Raw genomic sequence first — 27,664 nt, forward strand, 5'->3', positions numbered from 1 at the left:
CAATAACTCGAAATAACTCATCAAAAGGCGAAGCAGATGAGGTATCATCAAAGCCAGTGAAACCCATTACAACTTAGGGATAACTCATGGGTTGGGAGGGTGATGGGCAGCAGTGTGGGTGGTGTATTTCTAAACTCTGTTAGTTTTCTCTTGAGAAAAACAGCAATGGAGAGTATCATTTATAGTCATTTATGCTTCAATTTTGGTTTAACACTAAACATAAGAACATAAGAAACAGGAGCAGGAGTAGGCCAATCGGCCCCTCGAGCCTGCTCCGCCATTCAATAAGATCATGGCTGATCTGATCCTAACCTCAAATTTAAATTCATGTCCAATTTCCTGCCCGCTCCCCGTAACCCCTAATTCCCTTTACTTCTAGGAAACTGTCTATTTCTGTTTTAAATTTATTTAATGATGTAGCTTCCACAGCTTCCTGGGGCAGCAAATTCCACAGACCTACTACCCTCTGAGTGAAGAAGTTTCTCCTCATCTCAGTTTTGAAAGAGTAGCCCCTTATTCTAAGATTATGCCCCCTAGTTCTAGTTTCACCCATCCTTGGGAACATCCTTACCGCATCCACCCGATCAAGCCCCTTCACAATCTTATATGTTTCAATAAGATCGCCTCTCATTCTTCTGAACTCCAATGAGTAGAGTCCCAATCTACTCAACCTCTCCTCATATGTCCACCCCCTCATCCCTGGGATTAACCGAGTGAACCTTCTTTGTACTGCCTCGAGAGCAAGTATAATCTGTGCATTCTGAATGATCTAGTCAAAAGATACAGGAAATTATGTAAAGCAACTTCCTGTTTGCGATTCTGGAGTATAATGGTCAAACAGTTCCTTCTGCATCGCCCCCTCCACCCCCACCCTCACCCCCTTTGTCGCAATTTGAAGGCAGCAGCTTCCCTTCACTAAAACAAGCTAAAATGACATACGGTTGACTCCAAATAAATGTATCCATCCCTACCACCCCCTCCCGATAGAAGCACAAAAAGTCCTGCCTTAATCTGGCTTCCACTGATTCGTGCACTACCCACATCCCACCTATTCAATTCTGGTTGCTGCTCTCCGCAGTCGGCACTCCCTCCTCAACCCCAATCCCAGATAAGAACCATCATTCCCTCTTCGAGTATTGGACCATCTCAGTCTACACTTAGCGTTCCAGAGATTCACCTTCAGAGACCTACCCCTTCCTGCTGTGTATGAACCTAAGCCTCAAAAGAGCAAATCGGGGAAGACATTATCAATCCAGTACATGTTTGCCTTCTCTTCCATTTTGTGAAATAAATTATTTAAACTCAAATCCGGCGATTGAAAAGGATAGAAATGTAGGTGGAACACTCAGGCGAGGTGCAAAGGTTGGATGAGGGTTACAAACTACACAGCAAATTACTGCTGATCAGCTGTGCTGTGGAGAAGAGGCACCCAGGGGAGGACAATTGCTTTCTCACAGAGAAGAAGGCATTCTCATCAGAAGGAGAGCTACTCTGGGAGCCTCGCCCTATCTCTTGGCAAGGAGTGGTGGGACAGGGAGAGAACGATGAGGGAACAATATCTGACAAAAAGAAATTAATGGAAACATCAATTTAAGAATGGAGATGCTTTCCATGCAATCAGTAAGGATCCTGATGTCCAACATTGATCCTAATCCAACCACAGAAGTTCTTGCCAAACTAATTTGAGTGTCCAGCTGTCTAACAACAAGCAATCACTCAGTTCCTCACAAGACAATAAGAAGGGTGGAGTTCTCCTTTAATCAATATTTGGCAGCACGGTTTATAAAAATTGAAAGTGGTGAGTTTGAAGTACATCATCGTTCATAAGCATTTAAGAAAATATGGAATAAGGTAACGCCATTTGGCCCATCAAGCCTGCTATTGAAACACGTCATGTACAATCTGTCCTGTTGTGGATTCCACCCCACATATTTAATCTCCGAAAGGAAAGTTCTACATAAATCTCCCTGATTCCCAAAAGTAATCAAGGAAAACTCCAGTATATCTATCCATCCCCACATTTCCACTATTCAATGCTGGCCTACTGCCCTCCACACACGACAGTCGCTCCCCAACCTGGTGCCTACAGCAAAAGGAACCATTGAGCCTATGGAGTATTTGGGCACCTCAACCTATACTTATCATTCCATAGAATTGTTTCTAGAAGCCCATTCCTTCATGTGGTACACAAATCCAACCTTGGGTAAAGCAAAGCAGGTAAGACATTAAGCAGTCAATGATATTCAATGGTCCCACTCATTTCCTGTGGACACCCATGCCCTTTCACTGCTGTAACTGCCGCTCAGGATTTCAGTGACGTCTCATTGTAGTGAGTTGCTAGAGAGTAACACAAGTCAGCAGAGTGTTGCAATTCAAAATCAGAAGAGGAGCTCGGCTCCAAGGATTGTACTTTACCAACTTGAGAACAATACAAATTCTCTCTGTCTGGATTGAGAAACAATGAACTCTTCAATCAGAGCCAAAGCTGGTTTCAATGCCTTTAGTTACCCAATCTGTGCTATTTCACGTAGTCATTTTCCCAGGGAGTAGTGAGCTTCTGGAATACATTGTCAGCTGGTGTGGCTGACTCTCTGTACGCCTTCAAGATAGAGTTGGACTGGTTCTTGACTGGGGCAGAGATCGTATCATGTAGAAGGTAAGTGTTTTTATAGATAACACTTGGTCCATGTGATCTCCTGGACTGGTTTCGAACACATGAGGGGGTCGGAGAGGAATTTTCTAAGAGTATTTTTTTCCCTTGTTGGCTCTGGGTTTTTTTCTCTGTTCTTTTGCCTCTCCCAGGAGCTAACATTGCTGAGAGGATGAAGGGGAGGGGAGTGGGGGAAGAAGTGTTTAGTCATGATTCTCCGGCCATCCTGATGTGGGGCAGGCTTGGTGGACCAGCTGCTCTTTTCCTGCCCGTTAATTTTGTATGTTTGTATATGACGACCATAAGCAAACCCTTCCAAAACCTTGAGCTACAGCAAAGTAGCTCAACCTCTGAAGAAAAACATGGTGACAGACTTACCACACAAACACATCTAAAGGTAGCAGATATAAAGAAAGATTTTGTATTATTGTGCTTCTCAGAAATACCTCAAAGTGTTTCACATACAAGGGCAGTGACTGTTACATAAGCAAATGTGGCAACCATTTTAAGCAGAACAAGATCTCACAAACAGCAGAGGTGAAAATCAATTCATTTGTTTTTGATGCTGCTGGTTGAGCAGAGAATGTTTGGCATCCACCGGGACAGCCCCCTGCCCTTCCTGGAACATGCCACAAGATCTATAATCTTCACCTCAACCACTGGACGGCGGGGTCTTGGTTTAATCCAAAAGGGCGGCACCTCTGACAGTGCAGCACTCCATTCACTGGAGGACCAGCCTCGATTATGCGATCCAGTGCTAGCGTGGGGTTAAACTAACTCAAGGGGTTGAAGTATAATCAACAGACATGGAAACCTTCAACACACCAATTCTGGAATATTCTGATCACAAGCGCAACAGAGTACACCAGCTGATCTCTGATGTAATGTTACGCTTGTATCGTGATCATCTCAGTTGTCAAAGAGTAGAGCTGGGGCGGGGGGGGGGGCGAGGGAATGCTACAGTTTTCCCATTTTTTTGGGAATATATACCAAGGAGTGGATGATAAGCTGTCTGATGTGAGGGATACCGAATAAGAACGAGCCAAGCTGGTTTTAGAAAGGACAAGTCAGACTTGACAAACCTCGCTGACCTCCTTGAGCATGTCGCACAAAGTAGGAGGTGGAATTCCCTAGAATTTAGTTGGATTTTCAGAAAGCCTTTGACAAAATCCAACACAAATGACTTCTAATTAAGCTTACAGGCATGGGAATGCAGAGTGGAGTATGGGACTGGAAAGAAAGGTAGTTGAAGGATAAGAAACAGTGAATACAGGACAAAGGTGTAAGTCTAGACTCGGGGAAGGTGGAATCTCACAGGAGAAAATGCAAGGACATCTGTCGCTTCTCATTTACGTAAATGACCCCACAGGCTAAATGTAAGATTGGTAGAATTTGCAGATGATACGAAAACGATGAGAGCAGATGAAACGGAGAATGCAGCTAAGGATTTGTCGGAGTAAAATTATTTACAGAAACGGGCAGACATTAGCAAATTAAATTTAACACTGACAAATATTAAGTATTGCACACTGGATGAAAAATAAATATGGAACATAAATAAAAGGTGAATGGAATGAGGCATTTGCAAAAAGTGATCATGGACTTAACATCGTTAATGTCTAGACAGTGCAAGGCTATTACAAAAGCTATTCAAATGCTGGGATATACAGCTGAATCAGTGGGATGCAAGTCAATCAAGGTTATGCTGGGACTTCACATTTGTGGGATAAAATCACACATCCACACGAAATTCTACTTTTTGTGATCACTGTGTACAGTTCTAGTCTCCACACTACAAAGGGACTGTGCAAGCACTGGAGAGAATAGAGAGGGGGCAACATAAATCATTCCTAATTGTGATGAGATGAGCGATGCGGAAGGATTGAAAAAGGTCCATGTGTTCACCCCAGAGAGAAGGCAACTAAGGGGGAACCTCGCTGAGGTACAGAAAATAGGGAATGGTTTAGATAAGGTAAATGCCGTATAGTTAGAGTAAAGCGGGATAGTAGGAGCAGAGGTCAGAAGTATAAAGTAGAGCAATGTAAATATCAGAAAGAAATTCTTCTGAAAAGGTCAGAAATAAATCCCTGGAGAGTAGCAGAGATGCAGACTTTAGGACCATTCAAGATACTGGGCTGGGATCTAGGGTATTAAAGGGTTGAACTTGGATAAGATGACGGCCTTTTCCAATACTTGCCTTTTACTTTGTCCTATGTTACATGACGTAGAAAATAACTAATCACAGGCGTAACGCCCAGCATCAGTCGACATTTAAGGCCAAGCGCAATACAATATATGAATAGATGCTGGTGCTGGGTGTAACACTGTGTGAGACAGGGCTAGTACTAGGAGTAGTATCTCGTCAAAGCAGAGGTGTAAAGAAATGCGTAAAGTAGATACTTGATACCATGTATAAATTCATGACGTGAGTATAACATAGATAGAAGTAGCTATCCCATGTTAAATGTAATGAGATAGATCAATAAATGGATTATGCCAAATATAACTGTGCATTAAATGCCTGGTAACAGGAATGGTAAAATACAAGGGGTAATTTGCCTGAGGCCAGGTATAAGAGGGTGACGAGTACATATCACGATGTATCACAGCACAGGTGTATGTATTTGACACCTGGTGTAACAAAATCAGCGAGCAGCTGTTCGACGCCAAGTGTAACATGCTGCAGAGCTGGACACCAGGGCCTGGAATTTCTGCAGGGATTATTCCGACCTCCTGTCGTAACTTTGGCTGTTGATGCCATTTCTCTGGAGTTTCTGCCAATCTTCCACTGAAGTTGCAGCAGGAGATGAGGAAAACCCTGCAGAATTTCGACCCACAGGTTCCAAGTGTGACGCACTGCACAAGTAGAAGTCTGGCACCAGACGTAATGCCGTGACTCGATCGATATCTAATGTGATGTGTAACAGAGTCCTGGGCGTACCATAAATATCTGATGCTGAGCATATCATGCTCTGGCATTCGCTTCTGACCCCTGATGTTTCACAGTGCAATAATGTCTGACACCAACTGTAATGAAAGGCACAACAACTTGCATTTATATAGCGCCTTTAATGTAGTAAAACCTCCCAAGGCCCTTCATGGGAGCGATTATCAAACAAAATTTGACACCGAGCGACATGAGGAAATATTAGGACAGGTGACCAAAAGCTTGGTCAAAGAGGTAGGTTTTAAGGAGCGTCTTAAAGGAGGAGAGAGAGGTAGAGTGACAGAGAGGTTTAGAGAGGGAATTCCAGAGCTTAGGGTCTAGGCAGCTGAAGGCACAGCCACCAATGGTGCAGAATTAAAATCAGGGATGCTTAAGAGGCAAGAATTGGAGGAGCACAGAGATCTCGGAGGGTTGTTGGGCTGGAGGAGGTTACAGAGATAGGGAGGGGCGAGGCCATGGAGGGATTTGAAAACAAGGATGAGAATTTTAAAATCGAGATGTTGCCGGACTGGGAGCCAATATAGGTCAGCGAGCACAGGGGTGATGGGTGAGTGGGGCTTGGTACGAGTTAGAATACAGGCAGCAGCAGAGTTTTGGATGAGCTCAAGTCTATGGAGGGTGGAAGATGGGAGGCCGGTCAGGAGAGCATTGGAATAGTCCAGCCTAGAGGTAACAAGGGCATGGATGAGGGTTTCAGCAGAAGATGAGCTGAGGTGGGGGCGGAGACAGGCGATGTTACGGAGGTGGAAGAGAAGTCTGATGCCAGATTTAACACAGTGCATTGCTGATGCTCCTGAGTCACAGTTAAGGGTCAGTTTTCAAACTGTCCTGATTTCTGTTGACCTGTGGTACAATGACTTGCTGTCGTGGAGTATTAACACTAGGACCTATGTCCTAGATTTCCAACAGGAAATGTCCAACTTGTTCTAATGTCAGAGGGTAAATTTCATCCATGAGTATACAGAGAGTTTAATGTAGGGCACTTTCGATTCAGATGGTAAGACCACGTACTGTGTCTCACTCAGCAATTTTCCTTACCTCATCTCACCGAGCATCGAGGCCATGAATCCACTTTGGAAAATCAAAACCAACCAAGGCAATGGACCTGATGAAGGTGACATGTCCTCAATTTGGGAGTAGCTTGGAAGACAAGATGTTGCTGGACTTTGTATACCGCATGCCCACCCAACAGGTTTGCCACCTTAGCCAGACTGTCAGAGCCAAATGCCCACAGGGAGGAAGCCACAGATTGGAGGAGCAATTGGTCCCTGTCATGCTTGTTTCTTCGGCAAAAAATTAGTGTTGGGAAGACTAATTTCCAGGCATGATCTCCCGCACACGAATTCCCTCGGAAGCGTGCAACGTCCAAGTGTCATGGGCGTCCGTCTGAACCAGGTGTTAAGCTCCTTTTAAATGCAAATCAGGTCCTAATGCCTATTTTCAGACCCCACGCTCAAATTTGGCATAAACTGGGCGGAGCTTACACCACACATGCTTCGGTCAGTTATACTGGGGCCCTTAAAGGGACCGCTCGAGGCTCCTGCAAAAAGGTGAATTGACTTTTTTAAAATCTTACCTTTATGTGGAGCCAGGAGAAGCAGGTTTGCCCCTCCTGGCTGCACAACAGTACTGTCGGCCCCTCTCTTTCGCCTCCACCCCCTTACCCTCCCCCCACCCCACCCCCCAGGATGTAACTGCAGGCCGATCGAATTTCCCAAGGCCCCAACACCAACCAGGCGTCCCGATGCAGCGCGCCGGTTTTGCGGAAATGAGGCCCAATTTTCTGTGACCTTCGGGCCGATGTCTGCGGGCGCGCGTCCCGCCCGCTTCACGCCGGTTTCTGACGCTACGTGAATCTCTCCCTCGCTGAGTCCACCTATGACGATGCCTCGCATCTTTTCACAACCAGTTACAGAGAAGCACTGAGACAGCCCGAGAGAGAACATGTACACTTTCTCACTCAGCAGCAGGTGGGTAAGGAACTGGCCGGGGTTTTGGGGTGGGGGTAGGGGGTAGAAAAGAAACTTCAAAACAATAAGAAAGAACATTTCAATGGGGGAAGGGGGCAAATAAATGAAAATATAATTCACCTGCCATCACAGATGTATGTTTACTCTGCGTAGTTTTAATTTGTAATGTGGTTCCGTACTCAAAATACAAGAAGGAAGCACGGTGATAGGTTACTGAGTGATGCTCCATGGAAGAGCTACAGCAAGCTAATAGTCAAACAGGTTCTGCTTTTAAATATGATCCATCCCTCAAGGCTCTTAGATGCTGCATGTGGTCTTCATACAGTATGTTAAGGTTCGCACAGCCTATGCCTACACCAATGCCAAAGGAATCAGCAACAGATGTTGGCCTACTTCTGGCTAGCTGTGTTCTGAATTTGTAAATCCCACATAATTCCACTATTAATTCAGTTCCATACACCTGAAATGCACTCTTTTAATTCCATCATTTCTACAGGCCATTCCCCTGCCAAAGCAGAAGGACCCAGCTTTTTGCTGGGGTCTCCATACTGGAGCATCGCTTAGCTGTGGAGCTCTGAGTGATGCCAGCCCTGAAAAGCTTCACAGATTCAACAGGATGCCCCCCCACCCGCCCTTTAATATGATCAAGGATTCGCACTAAAAACTCGCCAAGAGTTAGACTTCTGGCCTTTTGTACAATCTGATAAAGTTAACCCATTCCGGGTTTCCTGTGTGATTAAACATCCTTGTCTCCTTAATTGTCTATCGATGTGGCACATCTGTATCAGGCATTGATGAAAATATTGCAGAAACATCGGAGATTGGACATTTATTAGCACATCTGTCAAATTTGGAGGCTGAGGTCGGAAATTCTCCTCCTTCACTGTCATACCTCAAAAACATTTCCACACCCAGTGCTGGCTAAAGTGTCATGTTTGAGTGGCGTTTAATGAAGCGTAGCATAGTAATCTGTGAAATTATACAAATGTAACACGGGAACAAACGTGCAGTCCCATGTCGGAATCTTTTGGAAAGTATTATGCGTCTTCTATAAATTAACCTTTTTCCCTTCTCCCACCCACAGATAGCTTTTCAATGGAATGTTAATAAACACAGGCACAATCAATGAGCCCTCATCTCAGCTGCTGCATTACATCAGTTGGATTGAGGACTATACATCATCAAAGCTGCTGTGATAGCTCAAAGGGCAGGGAACTGTCACTCTCAGTGTTGAGTTATCTCACTGGGGTAAGGGACTGTCACTCTCAGTGTTATCTCAGTGGGATGGGGACTGTCACTCACTCATTGTTGAGTTACCTCAGTGGGGATGGGGACTGTCACTCTCTCATTGTTGGGTTATCTCAGTGGGGATGGGGACCTGTCACACTCTCAGTGTTGAGTTATCTCATTGGGGATAGGGACTGTCATTCACTTATTGGTGAGTTATCTCAGTGGGGATGGGGACTGTCACTCTCAGTGTTCAGTTATCTAAGTGGGGTATGGAACTGTCACTCTCTCAGTATTGGGATATCTCAGTGGGGTAAGGGACTGTCATTCTCTCAGTGTTGGGCTAGCTCAGTGGGGGAGGAACTGTCACTCTCTCAGTATTGGGATATCTCAGTGGGGTAGGGGACTGTCACTCTCTCAGTGCTGTGTTAGCTCAGTGGGGTAAGGGACTGTCACTCTCTCAGTGTAGGGTTAGTTCAGTAGGGTAGGGGACTGTCACTCTCTCAGTGTAGGGTTAGTTCAATGGAGTAAGGGACTGTCACTCTCTTATTGTTGGGTTATCTCAGTGGGGTAAGGGACTGTCTCTCTCTCAGTGTTAGGATAGCTCTGTGGGTAAGGGACTGTCACTCTCTCAGTGTTGGGATAGCTCAATGGGGTAGGGGACTGTCACTCTCTCAGTGTAGGGTTAGTTAAGTGGAGTAAGGGACTGTCACTCTCTCAGTGTAGGGTTAGTTAAGTGGGGTAAGGGACTGTCACTGTCTCAGTGTTGGGATAGCTCAGTGGGTAAGGGACTGTCACTCTCTCAGTGTTGGGCTATGTCACTGGTGTAAGGGACTGTCACTCTCTCAGTGTTGGGATAGCTCAGTGGGTAAGGGACTGTCACTCTCTCAGTGTTGGGCTATCTCACTGGAGTAAGGGATTGTCACTCTCTCAGTGTTGGGCTATCTCACTGGAGTAAGGGACTGTCACTCTCTCAGTGTTGAGTTATCGCACTGGGGTAAGGGACTGTCACTCTCTCAGTGTCCAGATAGCTCAGTGGGGTAGGGGACTGTCACTCTCTCAGTGTTGGGATAGCTCAGTAAGGTAAGGGACTGTCATTCTCTCATTATAGGGTTAGACCAGAGAGAAGGGATGAACTGCGCTCTGGGCTTTATTTTCACGGAGCTTCCTTCACAAGTCTCTGCGGCAGACACTAGAGACCGGAAAGCAGGCATCCCAAGGCTCTTGGTTGGCTACGGTTGCCAAAGTACAAAATCCTATGGATGTAGTGCAATAAATCCAACAGTGCTCGTCACTTGTTTGCATGAATTGTACTTTGGGAATTGAGGTGGGGGCGGGGGGGGGGTGAAGAGAAGTCGTGTCTGCAATCTTTGAAGCTATTTTTCTTGCAATTTTGTGTAGAATAGCCCAATAATTAGAGTCTCACCTTTGGCTTTTTGCATGCTAATTCACCACTGACTGCTAAGCAGTTTAAAAGGCTGAAAAAAATCAAGCATTCGATCCCTAAACATTACCACACTGTTATCGACACGACACAGCACGAAACAAAGATCTACTTTTACTAATAAGAACCAGAAGGCAATGGCCCAATGGCTCAGTCAGTAAATTCACCACATAGTGTCGAGATAGAAAGGTACCAGGTTCAATCCCAGATCCGGATAGGTTAGCTGGTCTCAGTGAAGTGATAATAATGGAGTTACAATTGGTTCACTCCTTGTAGCCTCAGTCAGGAGAGGTTAGAAATTAAAACAAGGCAGCAGGTGAGGAAACATTTCCATAACATCGAGATCAGAACAAAATAAAAACTTGCCTTCAACAAGGCAACTGAGAGCATGGCACTGGGATACAAGAACGGAAAGATACTCTGGAAGCTTAAATAAACCAGAAAGGAGGACTGTAGCTGGGAGATTATGGAGAGATGACCCAGGCCAATCTAGGGTTAATCAGAAGTGAATCCAACAGTTGCAGAGGCCAGGCACAGCAAGATCAAGCTCAGAGACAGATAAAGGGACCAGGCACAGATATTGGTATAGGGACTAGGTACAGAGACCAGGCACAGATATAGGTATAGATATAGGTACAGGGACCAGGTACAGAGGCCAGGCACAGATATAGGTACAGATATAGGTATAGAGACCAGGCACAGATATAGGTATAGACCAGGTACAGATATAGGTATAGAGACCAGGCACAGATATAGGCACAGAGACCAGGTACAGATATAGGTATAGAGACCAGGCACAGATATAGGTACAGGACCAGGCACAGATATAGGTATAGAGACCAGGCACAGATATAGGTACAGAGGCAGGCACAGATATAGGTACAGGACCAGGCACAGATATAGGTATAGAGACCAGGCGTTGGGAGAACTCCCTGTTCCTCTTCAAATAGTGCTATGGGTTCTTTTACATCCATCCGAGCAGGTGGATGGGCCTCAGGTTAATGTCTCATCCATGTACTTCCCACTTCACATTTTTCCCTGATACTCTTACCTCTTCACGGGTGCCTCAGTTGGTTATGACCGTGAATTGCTGAGTCTTACAGACCCACCTTTGATCGTCCGTTTGTTGCTCTCAGCAGGGGTCAATGTTATTGGTGCAATTTATTGGAGCCACAATTGGTTTTGTCACCCCTCGGTTCAGGATGGAGGAATAATGGCCAGGATTGCTGCTCCTAATCACTGTCCAACCATCCCTGCTGGAAGTGGGTGAGCATGGACTTTGGATGAGGACAGAGTTGGGTTTGGCTGTTAAACCCCGGCAGCCGGATTGTCTGCCGACACCATGTCTTAAGCTCATGCACGAAGCATTGCCTTTTAGGGAAGGTACGGTTAGGGTGACCAGTGCCTGTGGGGCTGCAAGCCAGCAAGGAGTCAATGCCTTTAGGAGAGAAGGGAAGGGTACAAAAATGGCAGGAAATGGAGGCAGGAATCAGAAGAGCAAACAAACGAACTCCAGTCGTTCTCTTGATACTGTTTATCACACATTGTTGACTATATATCTAGTGCTTTCTCCCTCTTTTTGTTTCTCTCTGTAGACTTTGGACTCTACTACAGCTATTCACTTGGTCCATCTTGGTTTCTGTTGACTTTGCGCCTCTCTCACTCTTTATTTCTTTCCCAATTTCTTGCTGCTGTTTTCTCTCCATTCAATCCCTGATGTGGCCAACATGCTGAAACTCAGATCCTGCTTCCAATTTGCCTTAACCCTACTGTGCGCTGTGGAGTCGAATTGAAAACAGAAAATGCCCTACAGTAATTTAAAAGGGAAGGTAAACACACACTTGATTTTTTTTTCCCGTTAACCACAGACTTACGTGGCTGATCTGCGAGGCAGCACGGAGAAAGGTGTGGGGGACAGGGGGCAATGGTAAAGATGCAGGCAGACTCTAGACGTAGATACAAAACTGGCTGACAGCAACCATCAAAGAGGGTGCTTGAAGCAGGGGATTAGGTGCGGCCGTGCTGAGGGGAGAAGGGGATAACGGTCGAATTGCTTCTGTTTTGTGGCAACGGAACAGAATGAGAATTGGTGGCAGGGTTTCTATTGATGCAATAACGGTTTGTTTTAAAGCCATTGTCGAGCTGCATCTGTTTGATGTGTTTCTCGTCATTAGCACAATGTCACCCAGTAGAAGAAGAACAGTCCAACCAAAGAAAATGGCAGTGGGTTTATGCTCTCCTGGAGGTATTTTGTGAGCACACATTGCTCTTATTAGCGATGTGCCCAATTATGCTAACTCCGCTCAGGCTCCAATCCTATAAAAGATAGGCAGAACACGATAAAAAAGGATGCACCGGACCTGTGGCTCAATTGGTAGCCCTCATGCCTCTGAATCAGGAGATCGTGGGCTCAGGTCCGTCTCCAAACACTTGAGCACGTAATCCAGGCTGAGATGTTAAGTCGAGGACCCGTCAGCCCTCCCAGGCGGGCGTAAAAGATCCCACAGCACTATTTCGAAGAAAAGCAGGGGCGTTCTCCCCCCTCCCCCACCCGTGTCCTGGCCAATGTTTACCCCTCAACCAACATCACTAAAAACAGATTATCTGGTCATTATCACATTGTTGTTTGTGGGACCTTGCTGTGCACAAATTGGCTGCTGCATTTCCTACATTGCAACAGTGACTACACTTCAAAAGTACTTAATTGGCTGTGAAGTGCTTTGGGACGTCCTGTGGTCGTGAAAGACACTAGTCTTTCTTTCCTTTTCCCTTTTCGTTGAGCTGCAACGGTCTGTTCTAGGCCCTTAATGACTGGAACAGTTGGTTTCTTTCATTGGCTGTTAGTGCTCATCAAAGAGAAGTATGTTACTGCTGAGAAACGGAACACATCCACTTCAAGAATCAAACATTCCCAGGTCAAGTATAGGTACCGACAGAGAGTAAATCCCAACAATACTAACCATTGCTCTGGTTGCAAGGTGTAGCGACATTGTAAATCTGTTTGTGAGGATTTTCTCGGGCCGTTACATCAGGCTAACTCCCAAACACATTCTAAAGCAAAGAGGAAGCCTTTACAAAAGCACTTACAATATTGTGACACATCGAGTGACCTGACCAATTCTTACCTCCCACCCCCCCCCCACTATGGTTCAATCGCCAGCCTCAGAACAGCACTGCCCGCTACACCATTCAGACATTTGCACTTCTTGCACCCTCTGGCATCTTTGTTTTTGTTGGGTAAGGGTATCAAGGGATATGGAACTAAGGTGGGTGGATGGAGTTAAGGCAGAGGTCAGCCATGATCTAGTTGAATGGTGGAGCAGGCTCGAGGGGCTGAATGGCCTATTCCTGTTCTTAAGTTCCTCTGAAAGAGAGCGGCGGTTTGTGCAGTGCGTGCAGATCCACCACAAACTGGATTGAGATCGTCAAAACCCATTTCATACAGGCCCTGAACGGCCAGCAGACAGCATTCATCAGAAAGGCCCAGATTCTGAGCCAGGTGCTGGAGGTGAAAGGGCAGTGGGCTAGCCTACTGTGCCACTCAGTCCTACTTTTTGTTTAACAATAAAAGAAGCGGATTTAGAAAGTTCCTTTTGACTGCATTTAGGATTTGCCCAGAAATAACAACCAGGGGAAAAGCTTGCAGATTAACGATTCACGAGACAAGAGGAATAGTTACCCTCATTGTTCGAATTTACTCCACATCTAACCATGCTCTGTAGCTGACCGGAGAGTGCTACAAGTGGCAAAGCCGCAGACTCAATGAATGGGCGTTACTTCTTTAGAAAGCTGTGCGATAGCCTTCTATCTCCCCTCTGGAGAATGTTTACCTATTGCACTGTAGACCTTTACAATGAGATTTTGGATTTTCATTGGTATTTTTAAGATTTCATTCTCTCCTAATTACTCATCTCTTGCAAAGCGATTCATCACATTTAATTACCCATTCAACATGGACTATTCCTCTTTAAAAAAAAATGCAAATCAAAATATTTTTCATACAGCTTCTTGCGACGTACCAGTACAGCATGCATGTTATTTTAAACTTAATTTGCCGAGGGGCTAGGCATTCATCACCGTGTCAGAGAGCCACATTGTAGAGGTTGATGCTCGCAATTCTCCACCTGCTGAGCCCATGATACCTGCTGGCTTCTCAAAATCAAGAAAAGCTGGAGGTAAATCATCAGCCTCAATAATATCATCCTTCTCTTAGAGACCCGCTCAAGACCAGGAATATAGATAGGCCCGAGAGTTAGGCTACGTACCCACCATATCAGTAAGGGCAGGATGTATGTTGCTGGAGACCCTGGCTGAAATAGATCTGTCTTTCAGGGGCAATTTTAATCCAAACTATGGGAAGAATGAACCTTTATAAAACACTGGTTCGGCCACAACTGGAGTATTGTGTCCAGTTCTGGGCCACACACTTTAGGAAGGATGTGAAGGCCTTAGAGAGGGTGCAGAAGAGATTTACTAATATGATTCCAGGGATGAAGGATTTCAGTTACGTGGATAGACTGGAGAATCTGGGGTTGTTCTCCTTGGAACAGAGACAGTTGCGAGGAGATTTGATAGAGGTATTCAAAATCACGAAGGGTCTAGACAGAGTAGATAGAGAGAAACTGTCCCCATTGGCAGAAGGGTCAAGAATCAGAGTACACAGATTTAAGGTGATTGGCAAAAGAACCAAAGACGACATGAGGAGGAACTTTTTTACGCAGTGAGTTGTTATGATCTGGAATGCACTGCCTGAAAGGGTGGTGGAGGCAGATTCAATCGTGGCTTTCAAAAGGGCATCACAGAATCATTGAAAGGTTACAGCATGCAAGGAGGCCATTTGGCCCATCGAGTCCGTGCCGGAATTGGATTAGTACTTGAAGGGAAAAAATTTGCAGGGCTACGGGGAAAGGGCGGGGGAGTGGGACTAGCTGAATTGCTCTTGCAGAGAGTGGGCACGGGCTCAACAGGCCGAATGGCCTCCTTCTGTGCTGTAACCTTTCTATAATTCTATTCTATGAATGAAAAGCAGTTCCAGGTGATATCCCTGTGAAAAGGATTCGTGGATCAAGCAAACCGGCCTCAATCATCAAGATATTGGATTTAGTTGGACCTGAACTGCATTAGGTACAACACCCTCGACAGGACAGAAATGGTTAAAATTCATATCTAAATCTATAATTTAAGTCAGTGTTGTGGCACTTGACAGCAGGCTCATTAGAGAGGGCTTCTCTGTATTGGGAGGCCAGTCTCAAGGGTGGTTTCATTAGCAACAGCTTTTCCAGTACTGGGAGGCTACACGAGATCTCTGCAGCAGGCGGACTGATCAGAGACAACTCTCTCTGCGTCTCATCTGCAGAAAAATACAAGGGGCGTTTTCAATTAGAAATCAAAAGGAGCTGGGCATAACTATGGAGATGCCAGAGCATCTGTCTCCCTGCCAGATGCTGATTGTTCTGAGTCCCAAACTGTTTATCAATAGCCTTCCACTGATGGGAGAGTCATAGAGAGTCATAGAGTCATAGAGAGTCATAGAGTTATACAGCACGGATAGAGGCCCTTCGGCCCATCGTGTCCGCGCCGGCCATCAGCCCTGTCTACTCTAATCCCATATTCCAGCATTTGGTCCGTAGCCTTGTATGCTATGGCATTTCAAGTGCTCATCCAATTCACGATGTGGAGATGCCGGTGATGGACTGGGGTTGACAATTGTAAACAATTTTACAACACCAAGTTATAGTCCAACAAATTTGTTTTAAATTTCACAAGCTTTCGGAGGCTTCCTCCTTCCTCCTTTCCACACCATTCACCTGAGGAAGGAGGAAGCCTCCGAAAGCCTGTCAATTCACGAGTGAGTTAAAATGATCGTGTACGTCTGATGTGAGATTTACTCCTCGTTGGCTACTTTGAAATCCGGAACCAATACCGAGAAAGTCATGTCACTTTTATCATCCTTCAGATGAGATGTCAAACTGAGGTCCCAGCGAGTAGAGAGGCAGCCCTGTGTCCTGGTCAACACCACCACAAAGAGAGGTTGGGGTAGATTTTGGGCTTTGCTGCGCAACGAGGCCCCATTTCGGGGACCAACGTCCATCACCCCAAAGTTATCTGTAAAACAGCCGACCTGAAATTGGGGCGGGCCATTTACCAGGCGCCCTCGCATATACTGAAGAGAGGCCTGACGCCAGCTTTCGGACCACTCTGGGAAAGCGGGCTGCTCCGAGGGGGAGCAGGCGCTGGGCCAGCTCCACTCAGGGTTTCCAGGTGTGGAGGGCCGTTGCCGGCAGGGCAGATAGCCCGAAATTCGACTCCTCGGTCGGGCAAGCTGCTTGTGGAGACTCAACTGGCAGCGGCGGCTCGCAGCGATTATCGACATGAGGCCCGAGGACCAATTTCATCCGATCCTCGAGCCTCCATCTTCCCTGCGCCCATTTGGTGCTTGAAAACTGGTCTAAACTAATTTCTGGGCCATTAACTAGTTGTTCATCCCAGTGATGTTTGTGAGATAGAGCTGGTGCACAACAGCTCTATGTTTGCCTCTATGACAACCACTGCACTCAAATCATAATTCAGCGCAGGAAGCAATTCGAGAAGACGTAATGAGACACCATATAAATGCAAGTATTTCTGTTTAATGGTAGTACATGACTATCATTCAAACTGTGCTGTCAGGAGGCACACAGCTTAAATGGCCATCAAGATCATGTTATATCTTTCCAACATGGCAGTGAATTAAATACAGAAAGGGTTGGCAATGAGCAGCAAGTCAGTCAGCATCGGAGAGAGAAAGATAGGTTAGCCTTTTCGGTGCTGTTCTTCATCAGTACCAGCCAGGTGTGATGAGGTGTTAGCCTAATTTTCCCTTTCAGATGCTGACCGACTTGCTGTGTGTGAGCATTTTCATTTCTTTATTATTATTCATGGATGTTCTTTCCAGTCTCGCTGAGTGAATTGTTTCCCAATTCAACAATAATATGAAACAGCAAGAACTTTCAGGAAGCTTTTAGTTATGGCCATGGGCCCCGACAACATCCCGGCTGTAGTGCTGAAGACTTGTGCTCCAGAACTGGCCGCACCTCTAGCCAAGCTGTTCCAGTACAGCTACAACACTGGCATCTACCCGACAATGTGGAAAATTGCCCAGGTATGTCCTGTCCACAAAAAGCAGGACAAATCCAATCCGGCCAATTACCGCCCCATCAGTCTGCTCTCAATCATCAGCAAAGTGATGGAAGGTGCCGTCGACAGTGCTATCAAGCGGCACTTACTCACCAATAACCTGCTCACCGATGCTCAGTTTGGGTTCCGCCAGGACCACTCGGCTCCAGACCTCATTACAGCCTTGGTCCAAACATGGACAAAAGAGCTGAATTCCAGAGGTGAGGTGAGAGTGACTGCCCTTGATATCAAGGCAGCATTTGACCGAGTGTGGCACCAAGGAGCCCTAGTAAAATTGAAGTCAATGGGAATCAGGGGGAAAACTCTTCAGTGGCTGGAGTCATACCGAGCACAAAGGAAGATGGTAGTGGTTGTTGGAGGCCAATCATCTCAGCCCAGGACATTGCTGCAGGAGTTCCTCAGGGCAGTGTCCTGGGCCCAACCATCTTCAGCTGCTTCATCAATGACCTTCCCTCCATCATAAGGTCAGAAATGGGGATGTTCGCTGATGATTGCACAGTGTTCAGTTCCATTCGCAACCGCTCAGATAATGAAGCAGTCCGTGCCCACATGCAGCAAGACCTGGACAATATCCAGGCTTGGGCTCATAAGTGGCAAGTAACATTCGTGCCGGACAAGTGCCAGGCAATGACCATCTCCAACAAGAGAGGGTCTAATCACCTCCCCTTGATATTCAACGGCATTACCATCGCCGAATCCCCCACCATCAACATCCTGGGGGTCACCATTGACCAGGAAGTTAACTGGACCAGCCACATAAATACTGTGGCTACAAGAGCAGGTCAGAGGCTGGGTATTCTGCGGCAAGTGACTCACCTCCTGAATGATACCCGGACTTCAAGGGTTAAGTTACGAGGAGAGATTACACAAATTGGGGTTGTATTCTCTCGAGTTTCGAAGGTTAAGGGGCGATCTGATCGAAGTTTATAAGATATTAGGGGGAACGGATAGGGTGGATAGAGAGAAACTATTTCCGCTGGTTGGGGATTTTAGGAGTAGGGGGCACAGTCTAAAAATTAGAGCCAGACCTTTCAGGAGCGAGATTAGAAAACATTTCTACACATAAAGGGTGGTAGAAGTTTGGAACTCTCTTCCGCAAATGGCAATTGATACTAGCTCAATTGCTAAATTTAAATCTGAGATAGATAGCTTTTTGGCAACCAAAGGTATTAAGGGATATGAGCCAAAGGCGGGTATATGGAGTTAGATCACAGATCAGCCATGATCTTATCAAATGGTGGAGCAGGCACGAGGGGCTAAATGGCCTACTCCTGTTCCTATGTTCCTATGTCTCCACAAAGCCTTTCCACCATCTACAAGGCACAAGTCAGGAGTGTGATGGAATACTCTCCACTTGCCTGGATGAGTGCAGCTCCAACAACACTCAAGAAGCTCGACACCATCCAGGACATAGCAGCCCGCTTGATTGACACCCCATCCACCACCCTAAACATTCACTCCCTTCACCACCGGCACACAGTGGCTGCAGTGTGTACCATCCACAGGATGCACTGCAGCAACTCGCCAAGGCTTCTTCGACAGCACCTCCCAAACCCATGACCTCTACCACCTAGAAGGACAAGGGCAGCAGGCACATGGGAACAACACCACCTGCACGTTCCCCTCCAAGTCACACACCATCCCGACTTGGAAATATATCACCGTTCCTTCATCGTTGCTGGGTCAAAATCCTGGAACTCCCTTCCTAACAGCACTGTGGGAGAACCGTCACCACACGGACTGCAGCAGTTCAAGGAGGCGGCTCACCACCACCTTCTCAAGGGCAATTTGGGATGGGCAATAAATGCTGGCCTCGCCAGTGACGCCCACATCCCATGAACGAATAAAAAAAAGTTAAAAGGGCAGAATTGTACCTGCAGGCCTCTTGGAGAGTTGGCATTGGGCCTTGTGCAGAGTCTCACCTTTCATACAGTATCCCACTGATTGGAGGTAGCCAGTGAATGGTTACAGAGTCCAGAGTCTGCCTGATCACTTCCGGAGCCATTGAAATGGGTGACGGCTTTTTAGAATGGATCCAGCCTTCATATACCAGGTCCAAGTAACAATGCATACGTGCCACCTGGTTTGGTGTAAAATTATTGGTACAGCTATCATCTGTAGAAGGAAAGGAAGAAAGATATGGAAAGATCAATATTTTTATTTAGAAAATAATTAAGTGGGTGCATAACACAAAAACAGCAAATCAACAGGAACACACAAATACATAATTCACATTAAGCAGATGAATTGCCTGGAAATCACTCAGACCTTTTGCAAAACAACTTTCCCCATCAATTCTCTTTTCCTGCAGGGGCTGGGGTACAAGCAGCCCTCTATTACCTCTTTCAAATGACCAATCGTCATGCCGTATCTGTGTATTCATCATGAGTATTTGATCATGAGAGCTACCACAGTCAAGCCCAATCCAACCTTCGTCAGACAGGATGTAACACTTTCCAAGAGTGGAAATCTTGGCTGATATTTTATCCCTCCCTAGCCCATGAGTGCACTGCACAGTTGGATCACCCCACTACTGCCATCCTGGCTGAAATCAACTGATCAGAGATCAAACCTGGAGTTTGACAAGGTTAGCTGAAGTAAGGTGGAAGGAGTCTAGTGTGGAGCATAAACACCAGAACAGGCCAGTGGGGCCGAATGGCTGTGCTGTAAATTCTATGTAATTCTATGTAACCTAAGAGGATTGTGGTTTTTACAGCTCTTTTTGTGGTTCAGTACCCCCCCTCCCCATTAGGCAATCCTTGATGCTGACTCCAGGTGCCAATTGATGGAAAGTGTCCCAGTTCCCAGCACAAACATCCCATTCTTTGATTAGCACAAAAATCACCAAACAATACAAACTTAGACAGAGAGGAATGGAGATACAGTTTCTATATTCGCCTATAAGCAGCTTGATTTTCCTCTCCCAATCATGATCTTCTATTTGGAATATTCCAACATTACGTTTACCCAATGTCTAACCAATGTACTCTACCAAGGCCTCTGATCGAATGCTACATTTTCAGTCAGTGGCTTGCCAGAACTCTAAGCTTTGACACATTGGCATCATCGACATGGCCAATTTCCGAGCTCATTAGGGAGTTACAGTTGAGGAAGGTCATTCATCAAGAAACACCACACTGTCTCCTTCATCATGGCATCCAATTGGTTCTTAAATGATTCCAGAGCCTTCACCTCCATGACTCCAAGCAGAAGTCCATTCCACATCGTGATTAATCTTTATATGAAGAACTTCCTGGAATCACTGCTAAATTTAATTTTTAATCGTTTGAATGTCCCTTTGTCCTTCTATCACAGTTTGTTTTTGAAGCCATTTATCTCTTCTATTCCATTTACCTCCTAATTTTTCAAATCTGAAGTTTCTCCCATCGTTCCTCCTAATTCAGTCCTCTAGCACTGGGGGTCAGTCTTGAGGCTGTTCTCTGCACTGCCTCCAGCACTTAAATGTCTGCCTTGTGTCTTGGTGACCAGAACTGGGCAGAGGGGAGTCATGGCGCAGTCTGACTAAAGTACTGTACGATTTTGGCACGTCTTCCTCTGACTTGTTCTCTGTTTTGGCTATGGAGTCCAGCATTCTATTTGCTTTGTTGACTGTCGCTCTGCAGCAATTGGACATGTTGAGAGTGCAGTCCACAAAAAACCCTGGATCCCTTTCAACTTCATCCTTAGCTATTTCAACACAAGTCATGGAGTGCTCATGTCATTCATCATTTCCTTCTATGTGCAGATGCACAGTACTTTACACTTATACCTATATTACATTTCATCTGCCATCCATCTACCCACATCCATCTACACATGTTGTCCTTCCTGCACTGCTTCCTCAAATTCAGGTCCCTCTCCCTAGCTTGATATTGTCCACAATTTGACCAATTTGCACTGAGTTCTGAATCTAAGTCGCTACCGCAGGTAAGAAATAGTAATGGTTCCAGCATCGATCCTGAAGCATGCCACTCAACACTGGGTTCCCCTTTCCCCTCCTACCGTAACTCCTTTAACAAGTACCCACTCTTGTTTACCCTTCAACCAATTTAGTATGCATTCCTACGCATTAACCTGAATCCCCACCACTTTAAGCCTCAACAGTAGCCTTTCATGAGGAACTCTGTCAAGTACTTTTTGGAAGTCGAGATACAACAAAGAAAGAAAGAAAAAGACTTGCATTTATAAAGTGCTGGAGCAGGCTCGAGAGGCCGTGTGGCCTACTCCTGCTCCTACTTCTTATGTTCTTTCACGACCTCAGGAGGTCCCAAAGCCCCTTTACAACCAATGAAGTGCTTTGGAAGTCTAGTCACTGTTGTAATGTAGGAAACATGGCAGCCAATGTCCTACAAACAGCAAGGTGATAATGACCGTTTTTTGGGGTGTTGGTTGAGGGATAAACATTGGCCAGGACACTGGGGAGAATTCCCCTGCTCTTCTTCAAAATAGTGCCATGGGATCTTATACGTTCATCTGAGAGGGCAGACAGGGCCTCGGTTTAACATCTCATCCAAAAGACGGCACCTCAGACAATGCATCACTCCCTCAGTACTGTACTGGAATGTCAGCCTAGATTTTGTGCACAAGTCTCTGGAGTGGGTCTTGAACCCACGACCTACAGAGTCAGAGGTGAGAGTGTTTCCCACTGAGCCATGGCTGACACCTATTGGTTACATAGTCAAACAATGCATGCTATATTAGTGTGACACTGAGGCACATGTTATATAGTTCTAGTAAAGAGGGAATCCTAGGCAATATATGCGCTGTTTGGGACAGTGTTGCAATGATAATTGGATTACAGAGAATGTGATTTCCTTCATTTGAGATGAGGAGAGGGTTGAAGTAAAGACCTGGCTTACAATCAGCAATTTCACAGGTACCTCATGCACTTCCTAATAACTGGAGCAGAGGAATGTTCACCAGAGACCGACCAACTTGTGGCTTTCGTTATAGTGCAAGTGTCCCAAAGATCTGGAGAATTTTTATTTTTAATGTTTTTACTCAAAGGGTAAGTGTACCATGCTGTGTGGTATCGAGCCGTATGGAGCGGGAAAGTCCCTGGGTTCGACACCAAGTCTGTGACAAGTTAACCGGTCACAGCCAGGATAGAGGTGGGAGCACTATAAACGGCCTCACTGCCTCCATGCTAGCCACGGGGATAAAAACAAAATCAAGTCTTCCCACCACTGCTCATTATCCAGGGACTCCTGCTGGAGTCTGCCAGCTGACAGCTCTGGGCTCGGCTGCAAAGTCTCATTGGTAGGCCAGTCTGTCAGCACTCACCATCTACAAGCACACATAAGAAATCACTACTTTGGCAGGAGAGGAGGGAGAGCTGCTGGCACCTGTGGAGTCAGGAGCACGGTGAGGGTCTGTCTCTTCAGCAGAAGAGTGGAGGGGGGGCGGGGGGGAATAAAACAGAAAACTGAATTCGAATAGGGTAACGGAAAGAAAGGTGTTTTTGCATGATCTGCTAAGGCTGTCATTTTCATTCAAATGGATTGGGAAAATTCTTGGAGTTTTATTGGTTCTTTCTAAGAAAATATTAACAATAAACATGGTCTCTATTCCCAGAATGGCAATGTAATCTGTGCTGAAATATGGCATCAATTTCGGAGATTAAATAAGGTCAGCGTTGAATGCAGGATTCCGATCAGCCATTTAAATATGGTGTTAATTTGTATTTGTTTGGGTTCTGTTTAAAGGTTTCCTAAGTGATAGTGCTTTGATAAAGAGTATGTGTTTTTAATATATCCTTATAACGCATTACTCGCTGTCTCTCCCTTGTTGGCGACTAATGCGGTTGGCTGTAAGTCAAAAGGCTTCTACATTCACAACAGAACCACAATGATCACCAAGCAACAGAGCAACACAAACTTTATAAAGCTATTATTTACCTCATAAATGTATGATTTACCTTATAACCATATTACTTGGCTTGCAAAGCTAGTATTTACCTCATGTCCAATGCAATCAAGACCACTCTGCTGTTCCCTCACTACAAGGTTTTAAAAGAAATACATTTCCTCATTTGATCAATCCAGTCAGGCAGTAAATTATTTATTTGTATATAAGGCTCAACAGTTGATAAGTTAAGCTTCTGTAAATCCCAATGTAAAAATATAAGTGCGTATCTGTTTTATTTTGCAATAACTTGTTTATTTATTAAATGATTGTTTAATGAGCTTCACTTATGCTCCAATTCTGGCAGAGGCAGCAGTTTACAGCACTGAGCTAAAGTGAAGTAAGGTCTCTCAGTCTGACTGTGAGCCACACAGTTTCAGGGGAAAACGGGCACTTAGTAACACCAGGACTGATGTCCCCAGTGAAGGGGCATGATTTTCACTCGGAGCTGGGTAGATATTCACGTGGGGAACCCAGATGTCGAGCAATGTGCGTTGTAATCTGTGATCGCAACTCGACTGAAGGTCATTATTTGCGCTCCCGGGTTTCCAACGCACCGGGCAGCCAGATTGACAGGCTGGCAGCCTATCGGGAGGGAAAGGAGCAGCGAATCGGAGAGGAGGGAGAAAGAGATCATGGGCCATGGATGACAATGGGGGATGGGGGGGAAGAGGGGGGAGAAGATCAGGTGGGGGGGGTCCTTGGAGAAGATCGACGGGAGGAGAGGGGGGAGAAGATCAGCGGGGGGAGAGGGGGGAGAAGATCAGGGCAGGGGGGCCTTGGAGAAGATCGGGGGGGCGAGGGGGCGGAGATCGGGGGGGCGAGGGGGCGGAGATCGGGGGGGCGAGGGGGCGGAGATCGGGGGGGGCGAGGGGGCGGAGATCGGGGGGGCGAGGGGGCGGAGATCGGGGGGGCGAGGGGGCGGAGATCGGGGGGGCGAGGGGGCGGAGATCGGGGGGGCGAGGGGGCGGAGATCGGGGGGGCGAGGGGGCGGAGATCGGGGGGGCGAGGGGGCGGAGATCGGGGGGGCGAGGGGGCGGAGATCGGGGGGCGAGGGGGCGGAGATCGGGGGGGCGAGGGGGCGGAGATCGGGGGGGCGAGGGGGCGGAGATCGGGGGGGCGAGGGGGCGGAGATCGGGGGGGCGAGGGGGCGGAGATCGGGGGGCGAGGGGGCGGAGATCGGGGGGGCGAGGGGGCGGAGATCGGGGGGGCGAGGGGGCGGAGATCGGGGGGGCGGGGGGCGGAGATCGGGGGGGCGGGGGGCGGAGATCGGGGGGGCGAGGGGGCGGAGATCGGGGGGGGGCGAGGGGGCGGAGATCGGGGGGGGCGAGGGGGCGGAGATCGGGGGAGGCGAGGGGGCGGAGATCGGGGGCGAGGGGGCGAAGATCGGGGGGTGAGGGGGCGAAGATCGGGGGGGCGAGGGGGCGAAGATCGGGGGGGCGAGGGGGCGAAGATCGGGGGCGAGGGGGCGGAGATCGAGGGGCGAGGGGGCGGAGATCGGGGGGCGAGGGGGCGGAGATCGGGGGCGAGGGGGCGGAGATCGGGGGGCGAGGGGGCGGAGATCGGGGGGCGAGGGGGCGGAGATCGGGGGGCGAGGGGGCGGAGATCGGGGGGCGAGGGGGCGGAGATCGGGGGGCGAGGGGGCGGAGATCGGGTGGGCGAGGGGGCGGAGATCGGGTGGGCGAGGGGGCGGAGATCGGTGGGCGAGGGGGCGGAGATCGGGGGGCGAGGGGGCGGAGATCGGGTGGGCGAGGGGGCGGAGATCGGGTGGGCGAGGGGGCGGAGATCGGGGGGGGCGAGGGGGCGGAGATCGGGGGAGGCGAGGGGGCGGAGATCGGGGGGGCGAGGGGGCGAAGATCGGGGGGGCGAGGGGGCGAAGATCGGGGGGGCGAGGGGGCGAAGATCGGGGGGGCGAGGGGTCGAAGATCGGGGGGGCGAGGGGGCGAAGATCGGGGGGGGCGAGGGGGCGGAGATCGGGGGGGCGAAGTTCGGGGGGGGTGAAGATCGGGGGGGAGAAGATCGGGGGGAGAAGATCGGGGGGAGAAGATCGGGGGGAGAAGATCGGGGGAGAAGAGGGGGAGAAGATCGGGGGGGAAGTGGGGGAGAAGATCGGGGGAGAGGGGGGCAAGATCGGGGGAGGGGGGGCAAGATCGGGGGAGAGGGGGGCAAGATCGGGGGGGGAGAAGATCGGGGGGGGGGAGAAGATCGGGGGGGGGAGAAGATCGGGGGGGGGAGAAGATCGGGGGGGAGAAGATTGGGGGGGGAGAGAAGATCGGGGGGGAGAAGATCGGGGGAGAGGGGAAGATCGTGAAGATCGGGGAGAGAGGAGAGGGGGAAAAAGATCGTGTGAAGTGGGGAAGAAGATTGGGAGGAGGGGAGAGGGGGAAGATCGGGGGGAAGGGGAGATCAAGGGGGGCACTTGGAGAAGATCGGGGGGAGGGGGAGAAGATCGGGGAGGGGAGGGGGGAGGGAGGAGGGGGGAGGGGAGAGAAGATCGGGGGGAAGAGGGGGAGAAGATCAGAGGGGGAGAGGGGTAGCAGATCGGGGGGAGAGGGGGAGCAGATCGGGGGGAGAGGGGGAGCAGATCGGGGGGAGAGGGGGAGCAGATCGGGGGGAGAGGGGGAGTAGATCGGGAGGAGGGGAGAGATCAAGGGGGGCACTTGGAGAAGATCGGGGGAGGGGGAGAAGATCGGGGGAAGAGGGGGGAGAAGATCGGGGGGAGAGAAGATCGGGGGGAGAGAAGATCGGGGGAAGAGGGGGGAGAAGATCGGGGGAGAGAAGATCGGGGGAGAGAAGATCGGGGGGAGAGAAGATCGGGGGAGAGGGGGGAGAAGATCGGGGGGAGAGAAGATCGGGGGAGAGAAGATCGGGGGAGAGAAGATCGGGGGGAGAGAAGATCGGGGGGAGAGAAGATCGGGGGGAGAGAAGATCGGGGGGAGAGAAGATCGGGGGGGTGCCCTTGGAGAAGATTGGGGATGAGGGGGCCTCGGAAAAGATCGGGGTGGGGCCATCAAGATGATCAGGTGCAGGGAGGTGATTGGATGAGCAGTCAGATGAAAAGTCGGAGATAGGGGGGTTTATCTTCGTGGGTGGGTTTACCATTGGGAGGGGGGTCTACCATTGGGAGGGGTCTATCATCGGGGGGGTCTATGATCGGGGAGGGCGGCTACCATCGTGGTAGGTCTACGATCGGGGGGGGTCTACCATCGGGGGGGTCTACCAATGTGGGGGGGATGTACCATCGGCGGGGGGGGGGCGTCTACCATCGGCGGGGTGGCGTCTACCATCGGCGGGGGGGGCGTCTACCATCGGCGGGGGGGGCGTCTACCATCGGCGGGGGGGGGGGCGTCTACCATCGGCGGGGGGGGCGTCTACCATCGGCGGGGGGGGCGTCTACCATCGGCGGGGGGGGCGTCTACCATCGGCGGGGGGGGCGTCTACCATCGGCGGGGGGGGCGTCTACCATCGGCGGGGGGGGCGTCTACCATCGGCGGGGGGGGCGTCTACCATCGGCGGGGGGGGCGTCTACCATCGGCGGGGGGGGCGTCTACCATCGGCGGGGGGGGCGTCTACCATCGGCGGGGGGGGCGTCTACCATCGGCGGGGGGGGCGTCTACCATCGGCGGGGGGGGCGTCTACCATCGGCGGGGGGGGCGTCTACCATCGGCGGGGGGGGCGTCTACCATCGGCGGGGGGGGGCGTCTACCATCGGCGGGGGGGGCGTCTACCATCGGCGGGGGGGGCGTCTACCATCGGCGGGGGGGGCGTCTACCATCGGCGGGGGGGGCGTCTACCATCGGCGGGGGGGGCGTCTACCATCGGCGGGGGGGGCGTCTACCATCGGCGGGGGGGGCGTCTACCATCGGCGGGGGGGGCGTCTACCATCGGCGGGGGGGGCGTCTACCATCGGCGGGGGGGGCGTCTACCATCGGCGGGGGGGGCGTCTACCATCGGCGGGGGGGGCGTCTACCATCGGCGGGGGGGGCGTCTACCATCGGCGGGGGGGGCGTCTACCATCGGCGGGGGGGGGCGTCTACCATCGGCGGGGGGGGCGTCTACCATCGGCGGGGGGGGCGTCTACCATCGGCGGGGGGGGCGTCTACCATCGGCGGGGGGGGCGTCTACCATCGGCGGGGGGGGCGTCTACCATCGGCGGGGGGGGCGTCTACCATCGGCGGGGGGGGCGTCTACCATCGGCGGGGGGGGCGTCTACCATCGGCGGGGGGGGCGTCTACCATCGGCGGGGGGGGCGTCTACCATCGGCGGGGGGGGCGTCTACCATCGGCGGGGGGGGCGTCTACCATCGGCGGGGGGGGCGTCTACCATCGGCGGGGGGGGCGTCTACC

At 49.4% G+C, this 27,664-nt stretch overlaps 1 protein-coding gene across 1 annotated transcript in view; it reads right to left on the reverse strand.

Moving 5' to 3' along the window:
* pappa2 (pappalysin 2) overlaps nucleotides 1-27,664 on the reverse strand; it is a 565,518-nt gene that overhangs the window by 308,862 nt on the left and 228,992 nt on the right. The window contains exon 5 of the mRNA XM_067990736.1: nucleotides 19,337-19,529. Within this exon, the coding sequence (XP_067846837.1) occupies nucleotides 19,337-19,529 (193 nt within the window). The remainder of the gene's footprint in view (nucleotides 1-19,336; nucleotides 19,530-27,664) is intronic.

Source organism: Heptranchias perlo, chromosome 9 (assembly GCF_035084215.1).
Source record: "Heptranchias perlo isolate sHepPer1 chromosome 9, sHepPer1.hap1, whole genome shotgun sequence".
Lineage (NCBI taxonomy): Eukaryota > Metazoa > Chordata > Chondrichthyes > Hexanchiformes > Hexanchidae > Heptranchias > Heptranchias perlo.